This window comes from Phytophthora cinnamomi, assembly GCF_018691715.1.
Source record: "Phytophthora cinnamomi strain GKB4 chromosome Unknown Contig79, whole genome shotgun sequence".
NCBI classification, from domain to species: Eukaryota; Oomycota; class Peronosporomycetes; order Peronosporales; family Peronosporaceae; genus Phytophthora; species Phytophthora cinnamomi.
The window spans coordinates 180415-206736 of NW_027151012.1; the positions used below are offsets into that span (position 1 = coordinate 180415).

The 26322-nt window shown below is 53.4% G+C and overlaps 2 protein-coding genes across 2 annotated transcripts; both read right to left on the reverse strand.

The window, feature by feature from the left end:
* Positions 1-5118: 5118 nt before the first annotated feature.
* Positions 5119-5831, reverse strand: IUM83_19943 (necrosis inducing-like protein NPP1 type; the record flags this gene model as incomplete). Its single annotated transcript, XM_067945014.1, has 2 exons — positions 5119-5520; positions 5700-5831. 2 exons carry the CDS (start codon positions 5829-5831, stop codon positions 5119-5121), a joined length of 534 nt encoding a protein of 177 aa, XP_067785500.1.
* A 7223-nt stretch (positions 5832-13054) lies between these two features.
* On the reverse strand, positions 13055-13345 carry IUM83_19944 (uncharacterized protein; the record flags this gene model as incomplete). The annotated part of the gene is made up of 1 exon (XM_067945015.1): positions 13055-13345. One exon carries the CDS (start codon positions 13343-13345, stop codon positions 13055-13057), a length of 291 nt encoding a protein of 96 aa, XP_067785498.1.
* Positions 13346-26322: the final 12977 nt, after the last annotated feature.

Here is a 26322-nt window from a genome sequence, read left to right on the forward strand (position 1 = left end):
GCTTTTATTTGATAGAGGGCCTTTATTAGTTGACGACGGGGACATTTTTACCACCGGGCTTTAAATAAATACAGGGTTTGTAAGTTATTAAGTTATTCGGTAATATCCTTTAGCAAACCGCAACCTCACACGCAAAACTCAAAATGGCGCGTGTATTTTGGCTGACAATGTGACAATTTTGTTGGTATTGTGCGCCGCGAGTGTAGACAGGACTGATGGTATTGTGTACCGCCAGTGTAGACAGGACGGACCCAGCGAAGGCTCATCCGGAGATGACTCCGCGGTGAACGAGTTGACGGTGGACACGGCACGTGCCTAGCCGTGATGTGGTTGGATAGACCGAAGACTGGCACTGAGTCCTCGGTAGGGTAAACAACATGATGAGAGGCATCAAGGAGCACAAGGGGAACAACAGGAAGAGGAGGACAGTAACGTAGATTTAGGCTTAACGATAAATCTCACTTCGGCATTTGCCCTCTTCCACACAACCACCAAAAACAACAGGTTAACAGCCGCACAAGCTCAAGCCCACGACGACGGAGATGACGACGTCCAGCAAGAAGGCCGAAGTCATCCTGGGAAGCGACAACTACTTCCAGTGGGAGTTCGCTATGCGGATGACGCTGGCGAGGAAGGGGCTGCTGGCGCACGTGCAAGTGGTGAAGGACCCGAGTGAGGTCACCGAGGCCTGGTTGCTCAACGACATGAAGGCGCTCGGACTCATCGCCCAAGGGGTGGCGGTGGAGCACCACACGAAGATTCGGTCGGCCACCTCGGCCATTCAAGCGTGGAATACTCTGGGAGAGTTTTACAACCGGACAACGATGCATAACCGCGTGGCGATGACTCGTCGCCTCCATGAGTTCAAGATGGAGGAAGGCTCGACGATGGCGAAGCATCTGGACAAGTTCGACGAGCTCATCGTGGGCCTGCAAGCGCTAGGCGAGCCGCTGGACGATGGCCGACAACTCGTTATTTTGCTGAGCAGTCTGCCTGCTGAGTACGAGTTGATCTCATCGATCGTCGAGAACTCCAAGGACGTGACGCTCATCGATGTCAAGGATAAGTTGATCAAGGAGTACGAGCGACAAGAGAAGAAGGAGTCTTTGGAGCGTGCGCTGAAGGCTACCTCGTTCGGAGGTAAGGGTAAGAACCAAAGGTTCAACAAGGTCGGCAACGGGTTCGACCGGAAGAGCAATGGCGGACGGCAGCTCGGCAGGTTCAAGGGCAAGTGCTTCAACTGCGACAAATTCGGTCACATGAAGTGGGACTGCCCAGAGCAAGTCAATGGTGACACCAACGAAGACTCAGTCTTCGCTGTTGGTGAGGATCGGTCGGCAGGGTGGCTGATCGATAGCGGTGCGACGGCGCACATGACGCCACACCGCGACGACTTGTTCGAGTACGCGGACATGTCGGCGGACATGTTTGTGACAATCGCGGATGGAAAGAAGATTCGCGTGGCTGGGACGGGGTCAGTAGGCTTGACGGGCATCGACGGCAAGCGGATCCGAATGGTAGAGGTAGTCCACATACCCGGCCTCGACCGACGACTGCTCTCGGTTAGAAAATTGGTTGAGCGCGGCATGAGCGTGGAGTTCCAGCGCAAGTCGTGTGTCATTTGGGACAAGTCGACGGCGATCGCTTCGGGTAAGAAGATCGGCAAGGCGTACGTGCTGGAATGCCAGCAGGACACGGCGTACTACACGGAGTACTCGGTGGTCGAAAGCGGGTGGGACCTTTGGCACGCTCGCATGGGACACCTCAACGACGACTCGTTGGCGAAGACTCGGCAAGCCACGACTGGACTGCCGATGACCCAGAAAACGGTTAAGACCCTATGCGGCGGATTCATGAAGGGCAAGCAGACGGTCGTGCATTTCCCGTCGCGATCGTTAACGAAAACGACACGTCCGCTAGAGCTCGTTCATACGGACGTGATGATCCCCATGAAGACGAAGTCTAAGGGCGGGGCCAGGTATGTGCTCACCTTCGTGGACGACTACTCGCGGCACGTCGTGGTGTACTTCTTGACTAAGAAGAGCGAGGTCGCGGTCAAGTTCAAGCTGTTCATGAAGCTGTACCAGAATCAGTGGGGAGAGCGCATCAAGGGTCTGCGCTCGGACAACGGCAGCGAGTTCGTCAACAAGTCGATGGACGAGATCTGCCGGCAGAACGGGATCATGCACCAGAAGACCGTCCCGTATAGCCCTCAGCAGAATGGAGTGGCAGAGCGGATGAATCGTACGATCATGGAGAAGGCTCGGAGAATGCTGCATTACAAGGGTGTGGCCACGTTGTGGTGGCAGAGGCAGTCAGCACGGCAGTGTACTTAACCAACCGGTCGACCAACAGTATGCACCCAACGAAGACTCCGTACGAGTTGTCGTTCAAGGCGAAACCTCGGTTGGACCACTTACGTGTGTTTGGATCGATCGGGTATGCACACATTGACAAGGCAAAACGCACGAAGTTGGAAGCAAAGAGCTTCAAATGCATGTTCCTGGGGTACGCCGAAGACTCGAAGGGTTACCGAGTGTACGACTTGGCGTCAAACAAGGTGAAGGTGACCAGATCGGTGAAACTCGACGAACGAGAAGTAAATGGCATCTATGACACGGCGTCCACCGAAGACTCGGTGACAATCCAAGTGACGAAGGATGGAGAGGATGCTGCATTACCGGAACCTGCGCAGCAACTTCGACTGATAATCCATTGGAGTCAGTGGGAGACTCCGCCGTAGACTCGGAGATGCGAGAGGCGGAGTTGAACGAGTCATCGGTACAGGATCTGACGAACTTCCAAAGGGTGGGGAATCCAGCGATGACTGAGGAAATGGTGTTCCACCCAGAACCGGAACGAATCCGGTGCGTACGTGAATCTGCGAATCTTGGAGATGGATTAGCAGGCGCCGATGACTCGAGGATGCACAGCAGCGAAGACTCAGACAACGACGATCACTTCTGGCCTCCATCGCCTAAGCGACCGAGGTATGACGAGGATAACCTACTTGCAGAAGCTGTGTTGGCGTACGCTGCAGATGTCGGTGAGGCGGACGACGCGCCAAGCACGTATCAACAGGAGATGCGTAGCAACGAGTCTTCGGAGTGGATCAAGGAGATGAACGCGGAGCTAAAAGCACACGCCGACAATGGGTCCTAGACGATGGTGCAGATGACTGCGAATGCTCGGCCGATCGGATGTCGATTGATGTTCGCGAAGAAGCGCAACGAGCACGACCAAGTAATCAGGTACAAGGCTCGCCTGGTGGCGAAAGGGTTCAAGCAGAAGTTTGGCGTAGACTTCTTCGAGACATACTCGCCAGTGGTCAACATGAACTCAATCCGAGTTGTGTTGTCGGTGGTGGTGGCGAAGGCGTACGTGACCGAGCAGTTGGATGCGGACACTGCGTTCCTCAACAGCGGACTCACGGAGCGAGTGTACATGGATGTGCCCTATGGCGTCGCGAACGCGAGGAACATGATGTGCAGACTCGAGAAGGCGATCTACGGTCTGAAGCAAGCAGCGTATGCTTGGCACAAGACTATCCACCGAGTCTTCGTGAACATCGGGTTTCGGAGTTGCGGTGCCGACCAGTGCGTCTACGTCAAGGGCAAGGTTGACAAGTACGTGTACATCTGCCTGTACGTGGACGACATGATCATTGCGGCCAAGACGACTGCTGAGATCCAGGAGGTCAAGGTGGCGCTCAAGAACTCGTTCAAGATGAAGGAGTTGGGCGAGGCCAAGTTCATCCTTGGTATGGAGATCAACCACGACTACATGGACAAGACGCTCATGATAAAGCAGACGCGTTACATTGACGACGTGGTGAAGAGGTTCAACCAGCAGGACGCCAAGGAGGTGGTGAACCCGTGCGAGTCGGGCCTGAAGCTGACGAAGACTCAGTCACCGACGACTCACGCCGAACGTGAGACAATGCAGGTAAAGCCATACCGAGCACTCATTGGATGTATGTTGTACATCACAACGTGCACTCGCCCGGATGTAGCATGCATAGTCACACAGTTGTCAAGATTCTTGGAGAATCCTGGGCAACAGCATTGGAATGCTGCGGTCCGAGTGCTCCGGTACGTAAAGAGTACCCGAGACGTCGGCATCGTCTACAACGGCAACGAGGAGAAGATCGTGGTCGAGGCGTACACGGACGCGGACTGGGGCAGCAATCTGGACGACCGCCGCTCGGTGTCCGGAACGATGGTGATGATAAGCGGGGCGCCGGTGGTCTTCAAGTCGAAGTACCAGCGCACAGTGGCGCTAAGCTCGACGGAGGCCGAGTACATGGCACTCGGACTGTGCACCCAGGAGGTGCTGTGGGCCCGATCCATGCTGAAGGACTTGGGCCACGAGCAAGTTGGAGCTACGCGAGTGTGGGAGGATAACCAAGGAGCCATCGCGTTGGCAAGTAACGCAGGCTACAACGCTCGAACCAAGCATGTGGACATCAAGCACGACTTCGTCCGTGAGAACGTGGCGCAGGGAGTCATCGCGGTCGACTACGTGCCGACGAAGGATCAGCTCGCCGACATGTTAACGAAGGCTGTGGGAACCAAGCGCCTGCAGTACCTGCCCGAGGCGAGTCGAGTCATCGCCAAGGCTGCTTAACACTAGCGGCGAGTGGGAGTGTTGGTATTGTGCGCCGCGAGTGTAGACAGGACTGATGGTATTGTGTGCCGCCAGTGTAGACAGGACGGACCCAGCGAAGACTCATCCGGAGACGGGACAGACCTAGCGAAGACTCGTCCGGAGATGACTCCGCGGTGAACGAGTTGACGGTGGACACGGCACGTGCCTAGCCGTGATGTGGTTGGATAGACCGAAGACTGGCACTGAGTCCTCGGTAGGGTAAACAACATGATGAGAGGCATCAAGGAGCACAAGGGGAACAACAGGAAGAGGAGGACAGTAACGTAGACTTAGGCTTAACGATAAATCTCACTTCGGCATTTGCCCTCTTCCACACAACCACCAAAAACAACATTTTGTTTCTGCAGGCACTTTTCCGCTTGACACTACCGAGTACCGAGAGACTTTGGAACGCGTGTCTCGGCAGCGCCACTTTTTCGATAGAAAGCTAGAAGAACGGACGAGCCGACTCTAGATTTGGTTTGAAGGCTTTTTCGATGACGGGGGTGCAAAGTCTGCATTGCTTAGGCCGCTTCGTGCCTCCTGCGTCAACTGGTCCCACATAATGAGATCTTGGAATTCGCCTTGATCCCTCGCTGCCGCCAAGCCGATCCTGGTAGCCGTAGACCCACACAAGTATGCGAGCATGGGACTGGTCTCGTTGATGTAGTCACCAAAGGGTGGGTCGCGCTGCTGATCATTCTTCGTAATCGTATACACTCCGCTAACGCCAATGGTCGACACGGCGAGAATCTTCGGCTTCTCGAAAGCAGGGTTGTAGAGCCACACGACTGCGGCAGACCACTTGTGGCGGGAACCCTGGGAAGCGTAGTAGCCCTGTTCATTGGGGAAATGCCACGCGTACATGATGGCCTATCATTGAATCAACCCGAACGGCCATACACTTGCGAACCCAGAGGTGACCCAGTGCACCTTCCGTTTGTTTTCCCCATGCCTTTCAGCATTCCGCTCGTATCACCGGCAGCATTGACAGCAGGTTACGGGTGGTACCCCCAAGTGATGCGAAGACTCGGCTTGTACTTGATGGCCACCTTTTCGGACAAGGTGACGGGGTCCGGCTGTGCAAACGGCTGCACCTTGTCGTGGTCGATAACGATAGCTTTCCCCGAGCCGAACACTGCAGCGACGGCAACAGCGCTGAAAAGCAAGGGACGCAGGTTCATGGTCTGATCTGTTGGCGACGAAATTGAAAGTGAGCTGGGAGATGCGGTGGCTCAGCACTGCTGGCACCATAGACGCAGGAAAGGTGGTACAGCCCATCGCTCGCTAGATCTGCGCTTTGGGAAACGCCATGCCAACTGGCTCGGGCTATCACTATCCAGCAGATCAATACCGTACGACAGCCTAGCTTGCTTTTATTGCGCAAAGTACATTCTGACAATCGCGTTTTGCACGTTTTCTAGTGTATGAATTAGGAGATCTCTCTGCGGTATGAGATCTCAAATACGGTACGAAGTACACAAGGTAGCACGTGCATTGTGTACTGTTCGGAAAGATCCATCCATCGCAAAGATGTGATCACTCTCTACATTTACAGCGACAAGGCAAATGTTCTCTATATAATTTGAGTTAAACCAAATCGGCATAAGGGTAACTCGACCCAAAATGGCACAGAATTAATTTTGGCGCACTGTGAAGCCGCTACCTCGCATACTTTCAATACATTATTCATATTAAATATCCGATCTTCAATCTACTGTCGCGCACCCTCCCGCCAAGGATCGGGCACGCGTGGGCTGTTCGGGGAGTACAGTCAAGGGTGGTTGGAGCTCGGAGGGGCTTTTCTCGGTAGGTTCAGGAAGGAGGCGGCGCTAAACGAAAATGTAAAACGATACATTGTTAGACTTCGTTATTAGCGGGAAAATGTTTGACTGACAAGCAACTGCGGGCGTCGGCCTCGGCCGCGCACGCCCATAAGCATGACTCCTCCTCCATTCTACTCACCGGGGCACCCTGGCATGCCATCCTTCCTTGCCGCGACACCTCCTCCATCCTGATTCAGGGAAGCACCGTAGCACGTCCTGATACCCGTCCTTGACGCCACCATGCTGGCCCTGGAAGCTCCCGTCGTCGTCGTCGAGCCCAGCTGAGATCTGGGTCTCGCGTCATCTTTCCGGGTGGCTCCTCACAAATCGGTACGCTGTGTCACTCGGGTGTATTGTGGCGAGGCGGGTGAGCGCCTTTTGCCGCCCAGGTGTGTGGCACGATGCCACGGGCCGCCCGTCCGGAGAATTACTCCTCCTTCCGGGTTTCCCAATGGGGTCAGACTCCGATAGTAGCACTAGGTGCTCCAAACGGAGGTGGCATGTGACCTTGTGAATCCCTGTAGGTGTCGTTTATCTTCGATAGAACGAACTCCACCTGGTGAGTTGTCTTCACAATGATAAGGTCTTGGGTGTAGAGCGCTTACGTTACTTCAAACGTAGGTCTCCACGATTGGGGTTGAGATCACAAGCAGATCCTTCCAGCCAAACCTTCACAATCAGAGAGTTAATATGCACATATACAAATATACAGCCGCTACTTATTCTTTGGGGGAGGGGGGGGGGGGCGTACACCGGTCTACTGGAGTTTCTTCCGGACCACCGGTCGAGTCCGAAAGCACCCTTCACTCACGCGCACCAGCTCCCGCAAGGAGATAATTAGCTCCAGGCGGAAGACTTTCCAAACGCTCAACTCCAAAAAAACTCCAAAAAAGGAGAACAACCTCCGGTCAGACAATATACAATCCTATCACACAGTAGTCAATCGATCGGATCTAGGGGTGACTACACACAACCTCCTAGAAACGCAGTTAATATGAAATGGGACCTCCGAACGAAGGACCAACAACTGGAATATGAAATAGGACAGGTCACCTCGGAGCGCGTGTCGCCCGATCACCGCCTAACTTGGTCTTAGCGTTTGGGAGAGTTCACGGCGGTATTCGCGGTCACGACGCGTCCAAACGCAGGTCTTGTAGCTTAGGGCCGCCGGCAGGGTTAATCCCTCCGGTCGAGGCTTGTTCCTCTCGCTTACTTGACAGCACACCTCGTCCCTGGGGACGGGGAAGCACTTGCGCCCTTCTTGGCAAATTGAACTCTCTGATTATCTTTTCTTAGGCTTCTGTATCCACTGTTCTCTCTGGAATCAGCTCTTTTATCTTGGTTTCACTATAGTCGGGGCGTGGCGTAATCACGTCGCGTGTCGAGCAGGTCATGGATAGGGCAGAAATCTGGTCGGTGCATAACATATCATGGTCGGTCGTCTTGGTCGGTCGTTAACATCTTGGTCGGAGTATACATGAAACTTGGAAGGTCTTTCTGGGTACAAATCAGGCTGGGACAGGGCGCGACCGGTCGCCCATCGAAGATCTTCGTCCGGAGCCTGGTGTCTGGAATCCTGAGTCCGGGGTCCGGAGGCGAGTGAGTCTGGAGTTTGACTTGACTTCACTATGGCGGGAGTCTGGACGATCTTGAGCAGTCTTCTTCGGCTCTCTGTCTGGACTTGCTTGAGTCTTCTTTCTCGCTTGTGTCTTCGCTCTTCTCTTGTGCTCTTCCGTCGCATGTCTTACGAGCCTGTCGCTAGCCGGGCCACTAAGCAGAGACTTGGGCAATTTTTCAGGAGCCGCTTAATTTACTCCCGAACTGATAGATTGCGATGAGACCACGCGTAGCAAGGCGGACGAAAATGTCCAAACGCCGGAGTGGTCCGGATGTCGGCAGGGTAGCCCAGCTCGCAGAAGTGGTCTCCCTTCTTTGTCCCATGTCGCGTTAGGCAATCGGGTCGCAAAACGTCAATCGGAAACTTCTTCATCGAAACGCAACCAAATCGCAATTTCCCATCAGCCAAACAAGACGATGGTGGTCGCCACACCAGGCGTAGCCGAGGGACCTCCTCCGAGCGCCTCTCATAGCTCGATCGATGAGAGCGAGACGGAGGAAGAGGAGGAGGAGGAGACGGAGTGGCAGCCGCCCGCCCTGAAAGGGGGACATGACAAGGAACACCTTGCCATGAAATACGCACTCGCAAAGTTCCGAGTGTATTTGCTTGGGAGTAGACCATTTGTGGTTTACACCGACCATGCATCACTGCGCACTGCAGTGAAGTCACCACACATATCACAAAGAATGGCGAGATGGCTCTCATTCTTTGCAGAATATAACTTCCGGGTCGAATACAAACCCGGAAGATTGAATGTGGTGGCCGACGCGTTATCACCTCGGCCGGACTACGCAGAAGCAGCTGACGTCAATGCCATTGACGTCACGCGATCGAGCAACCTACACCGTCTCCGTTGGACGATGTGAAGGCCGCGTACGCGCACGACGCGGACACGAAACTCTTGCTGGCCTATGGCACAGCGCCTTCTGACAAGTCCCATCAGAAGCTGCCCAAGCACCTTCGTGCGCGTGCACACCGCTTTCGAGTGCGCGACGGAATACGGCTTTATAATGCAGTCGACGGCAACGCGGATCGCGTTGTCGTACCGAATGATCATGACCTGCGACTCAGGATCATGTATGAATATCACGATGCCCCGACTGCGCGACATCTCGGACGTGAGAAGACACACGTTCTTCTCACGCGCGATTCTACTGGCACCACCAGTGTAAGTGGGTGCGCAAGTACATCCGTGCTTGCGAGGTATGCCAACGCGTAAAGCCTGCGCCATTCGCGCAGGCTCCTTTGCACTCACTACCGACTCCGTCAGAGTGTTGGAAGTCCATCTCTTTCGACTTCATCTTTGGCCTTCCCCCGGACAGCGGAGGGAATACCGGTGTTGTGGTCTTCGTCGACCGCTTCAGCAAGATGGTACATCTTGCTGCGGTGCCGGCAGAGGTGACCGCGAAGCAGACGGCCCGTCTGTTCGTCGACATGGTGTTCAAACACCAGGGTATGCCGACCGACATCGTGTCGGACAGAGACCCGCGCTTCACAGCGCACCTGTGGCAAGAAGTGTTTACACTACTTGGGAGCCAACTTTCAATGTCGACTGCAGATCATCCGCAGCCGGACGGTCAAACTGAGCGCGTGAATCGCGTGCTCGTCGATATGTTGAAGAGCTACGCTCACTCGTTCCAATACTGGAGCGAGTGTTTGTCGATGGCGGAATTCGCTATCAACAACCCAGTGCATGCATCGACGGGGCATACACCGTTTTTTGTGAATGCCATGCGGCATCCCCGTCTGCCGAGTTTACTCGGAGTGGTGGCTCCCACTTTAAGTGGGGGAGGATCTACGACTGCAACACAGCAGTCGCAAAAAGCCGCTGACACCTGCACAGTGTCAGCCGCGACAACAAGGAACAAGACAACCAGGTCTGCGCGGGGCGCAGACCTTGGCAGGAAGAACCAAGGATCAGCGCAGGGCGCTGACCCCCAGAACAAGGAAACGAGTCTGTGCAGAACACAGACTCCACAAGGAACAAGGACCACGGGTCTGCGCAGGGCGCAGACACCGCGAAGAACCACGCAGAGGCCGGGCCTCTAGCGGAGAGCGAGCTGAACGAGTTCAGCTCGGATGCGATTGACTTTATCAATAAAAGACAAGCCGTAATTCGGTTTGTCCAGGACACGATTGCAGCTTCTGTGGATAAACAGAAGCTGAACGCCGATAATATTGGCAGGGGCAACACAAATGAATTCAACGTGGATTCATTGGTTTTGTTATCTACTCAAAACCTGCCTAAACATGCAGTTTCGGATTTCGGAGCAAGTAAGCTTGCTCCGCGCTTCATCGGGCCATTCACAGTGATGGCACGCCACGGTAACGCATACACGCTGGACATACCGTCTAGCATGCGGCTCCTCCCGACATTTTATGTCGGACTAAAGCCATACCTCCAGCACGAGCCAAGTGGCTCGTCTGACCCGAAGAGACAGAGTTGGCAGGGGAAACCCTCCTCTCCAGCGCGACTACGCGCTGGAGCAGTTAACACAGTCGGGCCTACAGCCCGACCGGCACGTTCAAAGCGGTCAGGGAGACCGCCACAGCCGGGGTAGGATGGTTCTGATACAGAGTGGCAACCTCCGCGCTCTGAAGGTACTCCACGACCGTCACTTGGTCGTGGAGCAACACGAGAGGAAGGTCAACACTACGTTGGCCATACTCGAGGCGTGTTTCCACCACCTCCGCCACCGCTGCGAGACGCACGCGGAGAAATTCGCTGGATCGTCCAGCGAATTGTTGATCCGAGGTCCGGATTGTTTTCGCAGTCGCTAGAGAGGGTTTCCTCTCCAACACGACACACGGGAACCACGGAACGTCCTGATGGAAGACGTTCCGGACATGGTGAAGGAATACGAAGCCCAGCACGCACTACCAGCAAGATGGTAGTGCGAGCGCTGTAGTAATCTACAACGCCCGACGGCTCACGTGCTAGATAATTAACACGGAGATCGTTGCAGCTTTCAGGAATACATATAACATACCTGCTGAAGTCGCGGTTGCTAATACGCACCGCCACCTGGACGAATAGTGCGCACGGCGCACGGACACCAGCCTCCACCGCAAAAGCGTGGAGTTGCTAATACTTGCCTCGCATCGAGAAGGACTTGATGTGCTTTGGCGCTTGCTTACCCGATCACGGTAAGCAACACTAATTCGTTTAGAAGATGTCGACGCACTGACGCGGTCGACATCGACGAATCGTACACAGACACCGCGTTGTCTGTCCCCGTGGTAGCGGCGCGCCTCGCGCTGCTGCGCATGGTGCTCAGCAACAGAGAGCTTACCCTCTGTTGCAATGGCGGTCTTCAACTTGGTCGTTCTCATTGCGGATGAGCACGGATCTCCCCAACACAAACAATTGACAAGCAGTTAATATTAATTGACGTGTCGAGACCGACACGTCTAAGCTTAACGGGGGATGGTGTAACGGGGTTACACACACAAGTGGCAATAGTCACTTGTGCATGACAAAAGTCACTTGTGCATGACAAAAGTCATACGTGACAACTGTCATTTGTGCGTGACAATAGTCATTTATGGTTTTAACAGAAAAATATCTGATAAAAGTTTCAGATACTTCCTCACCTTGGTGTAAGTCACACCAATGGATACACCACCACAATGAGTGGTCCACACCTACCCAAAGATCCTATTGGTAGAAAGCAGCATCTTTCTACCAATCAGAGGCGTGCATGTTGACGGGGCTGTGACAGCCAGCCGCTGCCAACCCCTTTCATAGATGATAAACATTTTTAGCAGATTGAGGAGGAAGATCAATTTAAAAGCAATACAGTTCTCATTTTACCTTAACTTAGCTACTTGGTGTCTTTATTTGATTTATATTATGCTTGTGGAGTCATGTATCATTAATTCAAATTTTGATAAACCTAACGCTTCATCATACACGTGGCGCACGTGTAAGCTAAAGTAGTGAGCCAAAGTAGGTCCATTATAGAATTGCTGTCTGTGCGATCAGACGATGGAACAGAAATCGCTCGCTGTGTTTGTATAGTTAAATTCGCGCTATCTATATATCCCTGTCGTCGGTAAGATACGTAAATCGTGTTGTAATAGTCAAGACAGAAACAGAGGACTCGAAAACCTCAAACACACCATCTGCAGCAAGACAACCGCGGTGTCGTCCTCATCATCACAGCTTTCCACAGAAGGAAGCTCGGCGACAACAGGGTCGTCGTCGCCCTGGATATCGGGTGGTATTTCAACAGGTGTAGGCAGTTGAATCCTATCACCGGGAGCGCTCCGCGTGGGACATCAGCAAGTCGACGAACGTACTCAGCGGAGAGTGTCTTCATGACACTTACAAACGTCGTCATACTGGGGCGGGGCTTCGGAAAGCGGCCATTGATCTCTATATTGAAGCACTCTAATGGGTTGTTAGTGCGCGCAATGAGCTCGTTACGCATCCTGAAGACGTTGCACAAGTCCATCCCGTATTGTTCGAGTCAAGCTCTTGCACAATACCCCCAAACGCCTCACGGCTTTGCTTAGTGATGTAGTGAAACTGAAACGAAGGCAAAGTCTCATTCAGTGATACAGAAGTAGGAGGGGTCTCCAATGTCCCGTGTACATTACCGATGAAATGTTAGTTGCGTGATCGATACACGCGACGGAGGACTTGCTGCTCAGAAAGCCCTCGTACGACGTTGGCACCTTCGCGCAACGCCTATCCGATATGGCGTGAGGGCAGAGCAACTTGCAGGATCGCCAGCGTATCAGCTTGGCGCTTCAGTGCTTCGGTGACGTTAATCACACGCCTGGCCTCCAACGGCACACCGCACGTATGTGGGCGGCCAACAGAAAACCCATGGCAACGATGGTGAACTCGATCATGCACTGAAACCATGCCCTTGGGAGGTCTTACCGCAATGATACGCAATCTTGCTTGAGGGAATCCACGCTCGAACGTTTTTATACCCACGGTAGTAGCACGTCGTCAACTCTTTGCGGTCGCCGGCGGTGGGGCCGTTGGCAACGACACCTCCGGATAGAGCGAGCTGGGCTGTCCTGGTGGCTTCTGGTAGCGAAGCTCGAGCTGCGGCGGCACCTCCTCCTGACGCGGCTTGAGCTGCGGGGACATCTTCCGGTAGTGCGACAGCGGCGACCCCTGGTGGTTCATGTGGAGCAGCACCGGCTTCAGGAAGTGCCGTGAGAGGTGAGGCAGTGTTTGGTGACGCGACTGAGACTGTAGCGTCTCCGCCATCGGGGAATGAAACGGCACCTCCATGGGTTGGCGGTGGCACTGGGCTCGCGGTTGGTGTCGCCTCCTATGCTGACCGGCGCATCTTGCCGAATGAGCTCGAATGTAAGTCAGCAGTGAATTTTCGTCACTACAATGTCAGACCTCAAAACCGATCACGGCAAAACATATGTTTGTTTCACAGACCTGATCTATTCCGTATATGATCCAATCCGGAGCTAACCACGGCTCCGGCTCCGGCTTCAGTGTCGGAGTGCCTGGCCTCGCGAGTGTCGGCGTCGGTCTGGGCAACGGCGGCGTGAACGTCGGCGCCAACGTGCTGGGCCTCGGTGCGAACGTTGGGGTGGGTGTACCGGGCCTCGGCTACCCTTACGGCGCGCCTGTCAACAGCTACTGCGAGATGCTCGGTCGCACTCGCAGCACTTCGTCTGTGGAACAGGTAGTAGCGAGATGGTCACACGTGACCGAGCATCGAGTAGTAAAACAAGTGTGCAATTCGAGAGAAAACTGATTGTGTTATTGTTGTTTAAGTGTTGTTGTAGGGGAAAGCACCTTGAGCCACAAAACCCCCGTTGACTACTCTTGACTACACCGGTCGCAGCCTTAGAAGAATTCTGCTCGCATGCAGAAGCAGTTCCCAGAACCCGCAGGTCTTATCCGGCAGAACACTCTTAATTCTCTCATAGCCACGGGCATCATGGTCAAAGACCTCAACCACCACTCCCTACTTCAACAAGTACACTAGTCGGTACTCAACCAACTTCACCTTTCAAACATGTTGTAGTAACCAGAGTGACCACGGAACGCACTCAGCGTCTCGCACTCCCACTTCACTTTGGTTGCTCAACGTGCTTCATTCGTGTTGCCGCAGCAAACCTATGCTTCCTTCATGTCAACGTCTGATCCGCAATCATAGTCCATGGTGGTTCCGGCGTTCTCAGTACGACATGGCGAACATCTTCTAGGTTGAGCTGGTCACGCAGACGCTCAAAGACACACGGCCCTAAAGCTTTCGAAAAATGTCGGCGATGTTCTTTGCTGAGGGAACATATTCAATTTCCAATCGATCACGATCTACCCATTCGGCAATTGAACGCGTCTTTTTCGCCAAATGTTTTTATTCTTGTGAGTTTCCATTGTTTTTCACTTCCTTGATCGTACTTTGGTTATCTCAGTACAACGTAGCCACGGCTCGCTGGTCGATTCCCAATTCCTTCAACATCAATTGTGCCCACTTAATCTCTTTCGTGCACTTGTGCGCTGCAATTAGTTCAGCCGCACATGTGTCATCAGCTACCGTACTCTGCTTCTTACTCTGCCAGTACCACACATTGTCATTAAGACGAAGAGTCCAACCGCTTACCGAACGGCTTGTCTCCGGACAACCTGCGTGGTCAGCATCCGCAAAGGAGTCAAGCCTCACACCGTCCTGACCGATCTCCTCGTAGCGATAGACCAATCCAATGTATTTAGTATCACGCAGATACCTCAATATGCGTTGAGCTTGACGAAAATTTTGCTTCGTGTACGCACTTCCATACCTTCCCAATGTTCGCACTGCATTCGCCAAGTCCGGCCTTGTGCAGTGAACGAGATACTGAAGTGAGCCCACGATTTCCCGGAATGGTAATGTTGGATCATTTATCAGTTTTGGCCTCTAGACGAAGTGTTGGTTCATTGTGCATTTGAGGTGAGCGAACTGATTTGGCATCAGCCAATCCAAACTTCTTCAGCACCCGCTCAATGTATGCAGTCTGAGATATACACAGAGTCTTGCCGGACACATAATTAATTTCAATACCAAGTAGATGCTTCACTCTGCCTAAATTCTTCAGCTTAAATTTCTTCCCAAGAACTTCCACCACTTTCTTCGCGTCTCTCGGATCTGCCGCGATCACAATATCATCAACGTACACTGTTAAGAAAATCTTATTGTGATCTCCCATCTTGTAGTACACGCCAGCATCAAATGGGCACTTCTTGAACCCCATGTCTGCTAAATGGGTATGCCGTGTATTGTTCCAGGTCCGGGAGGCTTGCTTCAAGCCATACAAGCCTTTCAACAATTTGCAAACCCTCCCAGTTCCGTCGCTGTAGCCCTCGGGCTGCTCCATGTAAATTTCGACACCTTGCAGTACACCGTTCAAGAAGGCTGTCACAAAATCTGCTGACAGTCCAGGCCTAACAACAACGCTAGAAGCAGGACTAGTCGGACTGACTCGATTCGCACGACTGGAGAATAAGTTTTCAAGTAATCCAATCCATACTTTTGTCGATAGCCCTTGATTGCCAGTCTTGCTTTGTGCCTCTCAATTTCTCCTTTTTCATTCCGTTTTAGTGCTAGTACCCATAGGGACGATAAATTGTTTATGGGCCTGTCTCGTGTCGGCTTTGGTCTTGGGACTAACGTCCAGGTCTGATTTTCAATCAATGACTCGTACTCAACATCCATTGCTCGCTTCCACTGAGCCGCACACTCAGACGCAAGCGCTTCCTGTACGGTTGTAGGATTCAGTAAGTCACAAACCGTAGCAATCATCATGCATTGAAACAACGTTTGCGTCAAAACAAATTTTCCAGAATCGTATCGGCTGTTAGGTCGACGCACACGGTTCGACCTCCGTACTGTTCTCGTTACTGTACTAGTATTCACCGGGCTCCGATCGGTGCTCATACTAGCTCCAGCACTCCCACTAACACCGGCGTCGCCTGCTCCAGTACTCGGTTGTTCAGTGACATCGTCTTCCATCGCTTCAGCATTCTCCCACTGAAGTCGCTGTCACTGTCACTATCACTACCGCCATCACTGCTACTGTCATCATCGTCGATCTCTTCATCCACAAAGGCTTCGGACATACCATCGTCGGTGTCATAGAACTCGTCGTCGTCATCATCATCCGACGACGATGAGGGCCCAGTAATTTCATTATTATGTCCTTCGTCAAACGCATCATACGGTAAATATACCCGGCTCACCGGTAAGGACACGAAATCGATGTGTTCGACCAACTCTACTTCCTCGCCATAGTACCGCTTATTTATCAGATCTCTCACGTACATGGGATCGGCCTCCATGTCTTCATGAAACACGACATCTCGTCGTTCCACCAGATTTCCTGTACTCAAGTCGAGAATTCGATACCCGAGCGATGTTTTGGCATATCCAAGAAATATACCAGGGTGTGATCGCATGTCTAGTTTGGTCTTACGTTTCTTCTTCGGAATAAAGTGAAATACCTCTGACCCACACGTGCAGATCACGCACAACCGGCTTGTTTCCAAATAATTTTTCAAACGGTGTTACATCATCCAAGGCCTTGGTTGCACTCATGTTGTCCACATCTACGACATAACCAAGTACTTCACCCCACAGACAATACGGCAACCCAGCCGCTTCGTTGACAGCCCGCACTTTACTCATCAACCCGCCGTTCAGTTTTTCAACCAAACAATTTTCCTCTGGGGTATACGCGTTGGTAGTTAACAACTCGATTCAGTGCAAGGCAAGGATGGAGATCAGTACCGTGTTGACAAACACCTTCCCCTGATCACACGAAAAACCATTGATCTAGTGTTCCTTTTCCAATCGCAATATCAAATTCATCACATTCTAAGGTGCTTCACTCTTTTCCTTCAGAAGATAACACCACTTATACCGTGATGTTTCGTCTTGAATAAGCTGGAAGTAAATATTTCCTCCAGGAGTCAAAACACCTCCAACATCAGGCGCGCATAGCACTCTGTCTGACGTTTCCCCTGCTGACGTTTGTAGGCTATTCGCCTTTGTTTCGCACACTGACAGGCAATCCAGCGCAACGGACCCTTTAAATTGTTCAAAGTGAGCGACTCTATACCTTCAACCATCTCCAATTGAACCATCTTTCTCATAGCTTCGACATTCTGATGAGCAAAACGCATGTGCCACAACAGTAATTTGTTCTCCTTTGGAGTTGAAGTCATTCTACGCACAGTAACGTTCGAGCGAACGGGGGACGTATCCAGCCAGTAATGCCCATTCCTCTTCTTGAACATCAGCTTCACACCTTCATACATCTCATTAGTCAAGTAGGTGACTCTATCTGCTGGGTTACGGGTAAACGGCGTGGATAGAATCCAGCCATCCAGTTCATGCAATTCTTGACTCAGAAGATTAATGAGTCCATTCGGAGAATAACGCGTTTCCTCCAAGTTCAATATAAATCCGGAGCCATTCGGATCTAAAACATTCATTGTCCGTACTTGGACCAGACAATGCCTTCAGCTTTGGCACTACCCCCTTCCAGTCATTGAAATACATATCATCTTCGATCAATTCATGCTGAAATGAGTCCACATTAGTGGACACATGCACATCAGTACGGGTATCTAACATCCATTCCTGCGTAAATTCATCTGAACCAGCCAGGACCTGTCGTGAAGCCGCAGCATCACTCGAACCTCGCATCATTCCAATGGTACCAGAGGATTTTACCGATCGACCCATGAAGTCAATTTTCTTATTCTTTTTTCTTCTGTGAGGCGTTTTTACCTCGCGTCTCGCTGTCCTCACTGTCGTCTTCATCATCATTTTGGCCCGCTTTCCTTTTTCTTTTTGTTCGGCAAGCCACTTTCTGCACTTAGCCCGAAGATGACCAACTTTATGGCAAAATGACATTCACGGGTCTCTTTCCACGTGCCTCCTCCTTGGGACTTCTTTCCAGGACCTACTTTGTTTTGTTTCTGGCTTGCCAGTCTTTTCCCTGGACTGAATCAATAATTTTGTCGCCGTCCTCCTTCTTTTTCTTGGAGAGATCGTTGTTTTCATCATCGGCTTCATCCATTTCGGCTTCGCTCCGCAGAGAATTCAGCACTCGTTCGGGATCAGGAGGATTTTCATCTCTATTGAACGTTCGGACAACATTTCGATAGGTTCCTTCTACTCCCGTTAGAATGATACTTGCCATCTCAGCATCACCGATCTGATCATTCACGTTCTCGAGTTGGTGGCGATAATCCTCTATATCCTCCAAATATTTATCCATTTTCATACCCTTCACAAATTTCGCGCCATACAACTTAGCACGAATCCGAATACTGTTTGCGAAGTCTCGCCGTGTCTTGTCTCGCACGAAGGCTGTCCACATCTCACTCACCCGCGCGAACTTGCAGACTTAATTGACATCCTTTGGGAGAAGCCCACAGAGCAAAGCATCCCGCGCAAACAGGTTGCGTTCTTCATAAATTTGTTGCTGGGCGGCATTCTGCGCGTCTGGACCCTCGGTCCCCACAACCACATTCCAGCAGTCTCGTTGCCTCAGATATGCTTCCAATCGAGCCCGATACAAATCAAAACCACCATCTGCATCATACTTGGGCGTTTTAGTAGTAGCGGCCACTTTCCGCACCTCTTGTTGCCGTTGGAGAGCTCGACCTACTTGTTGACCATGTCTTCAATCTTGTTGCTGTGGTGCGGCTGCCCTTGTTGATGCCCTTGTTGACTTCCAGCGTTACCATGGCGCTGCAACGCACCAATTCCATCTTGCTTCTTGCTTAACTCCAAATCCCACACAGAAGCCACATGGGCTCATAACCGGCGAGATGCTCGGTCGCACTCGCAGCACTTCGTCTATGTGGAACAGGTAGTAGCGAGATGGTCACACGAGACCGAGCATCGAGTAGTAAAACAAGGGTGCAATCTGGAGAGAAAACTGATTGTGTTATTGTTGTTTGGCGTTAAGTGTTGTAGGGGAGCACCTTGAGCCACAAAACCCCCGTTGACTACTCTTGACTACACCGGTCGCAGCCTTAGAAGAATTCTGCTCGCATGCAGAAGCAGTTCCCAGAACCCGCAGGTCTTATCCGGCAGAACACTCTTAATTCTCTCATAGTCACAGGCATCATGGTCAAAGACCTCAACCACCACTCCCTACTTCAACAAGTACACTAGTCGGTACTCAACCAACTTCACCTTTCAAGCATGCTGTAGTAACCAGAGTGACCACGGAACGCACTCAGCGTCTCGCAGCTACAATGTCCCTCCGCCCGCTGTAAAGAACAGCTACAACGCTGCCCCCGTCTACCCGAACAACGGGCGCCCGCTACTACGTGGACAGCGCCCCTACAACGGCAACGACTACGACCTCCGGCGCCAACGGCGCGTCCACTGCGAATGCCAACGCGAACGCCGGCAACAATAGTCCGTACTCGAGCAAGACCGTCACCGTCACGAACGGATACGGAACGTCGAACACTGCGTCCGTGTCGAACGGTAATGGCGGAGCGACTGGCGGTGCGTCGGCGAGCGCTAGTGCGAGCGCCACTGCGAGTGCGTCTGCTAGGGCCACGGCTGGCACGTCGTCTCAGAAGACGCCGCCAGCTTCTGCTCGGTGGAATCGAGCGAGTGCATGGTCGTCGGCGTCTGTGGAGTGGGTGGAGGTGAGGCGAGGTGACGGGAGGCGAGGCGAGACAGCTCTGGGTAAGCCAGCAGCAAAGCGCTTGGTGTATTTGGGCAGCTTCGAATCACCCCTCCACGAGAGTCTCCTGTTGTTGGCGTTTGTACTTGTCTTGTTGTAACAGTGGAGGTCTACGGGTGGGCCTTCAGCAGGCACATGTACGAGACTTCGAGTTCGAAGCGTTCGCGAACTGAGAGTGATACCCCACTCGCTTCCGCTGGGGCTCTTTAGGCACTCCGCGCGCAGCAGGCGCTGCGCGCGATCCGTGGATGCCGTTCGCGTCCGAGATCACGGACCGGTATGGGAACTCGGTACCTCCGAATGAGGTGCCGCTGTAGCATATGCAGCGCCATCAAAGATGACGCCGTGGCTGCAGAGCTGAACTTTGATGCGAAGACGCATCAAAGGCGCGATTAATACATCGGACTCTTCCATGAGCTCCGATGGTTTCAAAGCAAGAAGACATTCGCAGCAAAGTGCCCGAATGGCAGGCACTTTGTCAAAATTGGAACGCCTTTGTTGAAAACTTCAACAAGAAACCGAGTGCTTACCGCGTGATCGGATTAAGCAAGCGCGTGATCGCTTTGAGACGTACTCGAAGCGTGGAAAGTTGGAGCAACTCCACGTTGCTGCGGAGGAGGCAAATGTGCCGTGCGCTGTGCCCGAGGGCTTTCAGTGCACGAAGTGCCTCCCAGGCGCGGTCCGCTTGAGCGACCGCGACCTGAACGGTACATCGCCCGTGTGCCCGAGAGTCTCAAAGAGCTCCGTGCTAAATTCTTAGGACGTGAGGGTTCGGGCGCTATGCGATGACCGCAGCGCTCGTACTACTTCCGCTGCCCCAGTGCGTACTGCTCCTCGTACGCCCTCACCATTTCCGGAATCTCCAGCAAGACGTTCCGCGGCTCCCGGGCATCTTGATGGGGGAGGAAATCCTCTCCATCGAATACGAAAACGAGCCCTTTGAGGATTCGTTTCGGGATACTATGGTCAACAATCCGCTCAACAATCCAGCGGGTTGAGCCGCGGGCGTCACGGATCGGCGGTGGCAGGGGGTGGGAACACGCCCCGGCATGATCAGTCCTGGCTGATCAGTACGCGTCTCTCTCCACCGGGTGACCGCCGTGGAGCGTCTGGCGCTGCGTTTGCCGCCCTGAAGCAGGAGCTGGCGAACCAGAAGGCTCAAGTCGCGGCGGTCTCACAGACCACCTCGAATATCCAGGTCGAGTTGGGGACCCGGATGAGAGCAGCACTCAGCGTCCGCGCGCTGGAGGAGAGGCTGATCGTTGCCGAGGCTGCTTCTGCTTCGCCTCGGCTCCTGCCGAGGCTTTCGGGTCAGCCGAGCTAGATGGCTCGTGCTGCAGGTATGGCTTCAGCCGTCCGACGTAAAAGGTCGGATGGAGGCGCATGCTAGACGGTGTCTAGCGTGTATGTGTTGCCGTGCCGTGCCAACACAGTGAACGGCCTGAAGCGCGGAGCAAGCTTGCTTGCTCCGGAAACTGAAACTGCATGTTTAGGCAGGTTTTGCGTAGCTAACAAAACCAATGAACCAACTTTAAATTCATTTGTGTTGCCTCTGCCCACATTGTCTGCGTTCAGCTTATGCTGATCAACAGAAGCTGCAGCATAGGGTTCTGGACAAACCGAATTACGGCTTGTCTTTTGCGGATGAAGTTGATTGCATCCGAGCTGAAGTCATTCAGCTCGCTCTCCGCTAGAGGCTCGGCCTCTGCGTGATTCTCCGCGGGTGGTTGCGCCCTGCGCAGAGCCATGGTCTTTTCCTTGTTAGTTGAGGAGCTCGCGGGCGCAGACTCATGTGGTTTGTTCATTATTGCAGCTGACACTGCAAGCAAGTCAGTGGTTTTCTGCGGCTGCTGTATTGCAGTCGTAGATCCTCCCCACTTAAAGTGGAGCCACCACCCGAGTAAACTCGGCAGACGGGATGCCGCATGGCATTCACAAAAACGGTGTATGCCCAGTCGATGCATGCACTGAGTTGTTGGTAGCGAATTCCGCCATCGACAAACACTCGCTCCAGTATTGGAACGAGTGAGCGTAGTCAACATATCGACGAGCACGCGATTCACGCGCTCAGTTTGATCGTCCGGCTGCGGATGATCCGCAGTCGACATTGAAAGTTGGCTCCTGCGTAAACACTTCTGCCACAGGTGCGCTGTGAAGCGCGGGTCTCTGTCCGACACGATGTCGGTCGGCATACCCCTGTGTTTGAACACCATGTCGACGAACAGACGGGCCGTCTGCTTCGCGGTCACCTCTGTTGAGCACCGCAGCAAGATGTACCATCTTGCTGAAGCGGTCGACGAAGACCAACACAACACCGGTATTCCCTCCGCCGTCCGGGGGGAAGGCCAAAGATGAAGTCGAAAGAGATGGACTTCCAACACCTCTGACGGAGTCGGTAGTGAGTAAAGGAGCCTGCGCGAATGGCGCAGGCTTTACGCGTTGGTATACCTCGCAAGCACGGATGTACTTTGCGCACCCACTATACTGGTGGTGCCAGTAGAATCGCGCGTGAGAAGAACGTGTGTCTTCACGTCCGAGATGTCGCGCAGTCGGGGCATCGTGATATTCATACATGATCCTGAGTCGCAGGTCATGATCATTCGGTACGACAACGCGATCCGCGTTGCTGCCGACTGCATTATAAAGCCGTATTCCGTCGCGCACTCGAAAGTGTGCACGCGCACGAAGGCTGGTGCTGGGCAGCTTCTGATGGGACTTGTCAGAAGGCGCTGCGCCATAGGCCAGCAGAGCTTGCGCCCGCCGCGCGCGTACGCGGCCTCACATCGTCCAACAGAGACGGTGTAGGTTGCTCGATCGCGTGACGTCAATGGCATTGACGTCAGCTGCTTCTGCGTAGTCCGGCTGAGGTGATAACGCGTCGGCCACCACATTCAATCTTCCGGTTTGTATTCGACCCGGAAGTTATATTCTGCAAAGAATGAGAGCCATCTCGCCCTTGTGATATGTGTGGCGACTTCACCTGTGAGGCGCAGTGATGCATGGTCGGTGTAAAACCACAAATGGTCTACTCTGCAGATTCACTCGGACCTTTGTGAGTGCATATTTCATAGCAAGGGGTTCCTTGTCATGTACCGGATAGTTGCGCTCAGTTGGCTTCAGCTGAAGTAGACGACGCGATCACGGTCCTGATCATGCTGTTAGATCAACGCGCATCCGATCGCGAAATCGATGCATCACACTACGTGAAATGGGCGATCTTGGTCAGCCACTGCTAAGATTTGGCGTACCTCAGTCAAGCCCCGCTTGACTGTATCGAATGCCATTTGGCAATCGGTTGTCCGATTCCACAGCTTCCCTTCTTGAGGGACTGTACAGTCATGGATCTTGTTCGCGTAATCCTCCACGTACTTGCAATAAGCATGTGGCTGCCAAGGAACTGTCTCAGTTCCTTGCACCCTTGAAGGCGTTGGCCATTCATTAATCACTCTGACCTTTCCGGTCAGGGCGAACACCATTTTTCCCTACGATACACTCGAGGACGGTATCTCGCTTTGCCCCGAAGATACACTTCTTCAGGTTGCGTAGAGCTTATGCTTTCGCATAAGTTCGAGTAGCTTCCGGAGATGCACCCTGTGTATTTCTACGTCGGGCTTCCGTCCTCAGCTCGGCTGTGGATGAACACATCATCGAAGTAGCTCGGTGCGAAGTCACCGCACAAACAAGTGCGTCACGCACTTGTTGGAGGTCGTAGGCGTTCTTGAGCCCCTGCGGCATTACTAGCCGTTCCCAGAGCATGCCGTTATGTGTTTCACTGCCGTGAGAGGGATGTCGCTCTCACGCATTAGGGATCGGATAGAATCCATCTCGCAAGTCGAGAGCACTAAACGGTGCTCCCTGGCCATCGAATCGATGATAACATCTCTTTCGCGGTATCGTCTCGTGCCGGTACTGTCGCATCGTTCAGCTTGTTGTACGCATGAACGATGCGCCACCCGCCCTGTGGCTTTTTTGACAGAACGTCGGAGCACTGTGCGGGACTTGATTCCTGCACGTGTCCTATTTCGCGAGGACGACTTTCAAAGAAGTCGTCGATTGCTTTACTTGCTCGCCGCAGTGGCCACTCGCAGCGTAACACAGTACTTTCGTGCCCGGCACGATCAATCAATCTCGTGCTGAATGCCTTATCCTGCGGAAGCTCCGCAGGACCTCTTCCGGGAGTACGTCTTGTACCCCTCAATAGGACCTGACTCGACTTCAGCGAGTCCCAACCTTGTTCCTCGAAGCGCTCTGCTTACCTCTTCGCACCAGAGTGTCACTTGGCCTCAGAGGGCTCTCCCATGAAGAGCTGCCTCAGCTCTGCTTCCGCTCACCCTTTCGCTGTCTGAGAGAACGCAGACTTGCTCGATGCGTCCATCGTGCAAGTCGCGTAGCGCCTTCCAGCTCATGACTGGAAGTGAAGTCAACTCGACGCCCTCGTCGGAGGATTAGCGAGTTCCATCACTTCCTGACAACAAACGACTGCGTCAAGACGTTCAGCGTTCCGGACGTAACGGCGTCACTGCCTCAGTCTGCCCAGCAGATCAGCCCTTGTTGCGTCTCGGTCCCGGACTGAGACTTGCGCAGCGTTCTTCGTGCGCTGTGCCTGCGTTGTTGTGCGGAGCCAAATTCCGCACAGAAGTTGTTCTTCTAGTCCAGGTTCGGCCGTGGGGCAGTTGTTCACCGGCGAACCCTGCACCGCAGGCGCGGCGGTAATGCCCGGCCTGACTGCATATCCTTCGTGCAGCCCGGTTTATCGGAAATGTGTTCCTTCGCCGGCAGACCTGTCTGCGGGCGCGCGATATCAGGCCCGGCGACGTGCAGCTTCGTCGTGCAGCCCGGCTGCACGACATCATGTAGATTGCGTCAGTGCGGCACGTTTGAACCGTCCGCACTGTTTACAGCATCAACCCGGATTGACACGCCTTCGTCAGCTCGACGCCATTCATTTGGCGGGGCCCCTCATGACCGAGGGTGGCGTCGGCCGGAGCCGACGCGTCGTTATCGACCTGGACCTCTTGGGTCAGGGACTGTCCTCCTACGCTTGAACGTTGGTGTTGGTTCCCGGAACCAGCACATCTTTTCTTCCGACGTCGGCAGCATTGCCGACGTGGGTCTAATTTGCGCGCCCTCGCACTTCTTCGACACTCGAGACAGCAGCAGCTTGCTTGTCTCGACTGTGAAGCCCGCGCGCACCTGTTGGTGTGCCCTGCGATAACACGGCCATCATCTCTGTTCCGTGTCGTGGCCGAAGCGCACGATCGTGCGCTTCTTCCAGTCAATTACCGGATCATACCGTGCCACGGTACCATTATATCGTCGAACTTATCGTCCAGGTCCAGGACGATAAAGTGTTCGACAAACACTGTTAGTTTGTACGAGAAGCGCACGTTCACGACGCGCTTCTTGGTTTTTACGATGGCACCTGTTGCCAATCGGTACCTCAAGACCGAAGTGTATCTACCTCCTCGAAGTCAAGTCTCGACAGGCTTCGTAGTCGAACAAAGTTGTTCGACGCGCCTGAGATCACTCAAAGCTCGAAGAGAGTCACTCGCTCTTCGAGTAAACCTCAAGATGACTAGGTTCGGCCTGTCATCTTGCTTCTTGCGAGAGCTAGTCTCACTGGGGCTGCAGTCCTCAGTGTCGCGTCCGATGTCGGCACAGCGCGATCTGCATTACCAGTAGGGCGCCCCGCGTCCTACTGGATGTTCGCGTTTTGTTGGTCCGCGGCGATGCCCAGCATCGTCACCAGACGGCCTCTTCCAGGGGACATGGGAGCTGTGCCCCCGTGCAAAGTGACCGATCCTTCCGCAACGGAAGAATCGCACGTTCTCCCTGCTGCTGGTAACCAGCAGTTGTTGCGTTCGAGAAGTCCATTGGTTCTGGACCTCCGTCCTCGCTACGGGGCGGTTGCGGCCTCGGCGCATTGCATGACTTAGCCTGCCGCAGGCAAACTCTTCTTGCATGGCAAGGGCGATTGCAGCTTCGAGTACTCGGTACTCGGAAGAGATAGGCTTCACAGGCCCATCTCTAAGCCCTTTCATGAACGTGACGACCTTGGTCGCCTCGTCAATCGGGTTGAATTACGATATTCGATACCAAATATCGTGCGCGCTGCGCGTAAGCATGGACGTCATGTTTACCCTGCTGAAGGTCGAGGAACTCCGCCCTCGACCGGAACTCGTTTTGGGGCTCAAACCTTGTTTGAGCTCCTCTTTGAATATCTCTCGCGCTAAAGCACGTAGGATCGGAGAGTCGGCGTCCGTACGCCCAACTCCTCGCTCGTCCGCTAAGACAGCTATGACATGGCGAACGCAACCTTTGACAACGGGTCGACGATACGTCGAGCCGCTATGCTTGTCGAGTTCGACAAGCCATCGGAGGAGAGGCCTCCTCTTCCCACGTATTGCTTACGCTCAACTTTAATGGTTGAGCACGCGGTGTCGTCCCTGACGACGCCGTCACTGAGGAACAGCGTCACGCTGCTCCTTCATGATGAATCCCAGAGCAACACCATGTTGCTCCGTCGGCGATAGCGTACGCAGCATTGTAGCT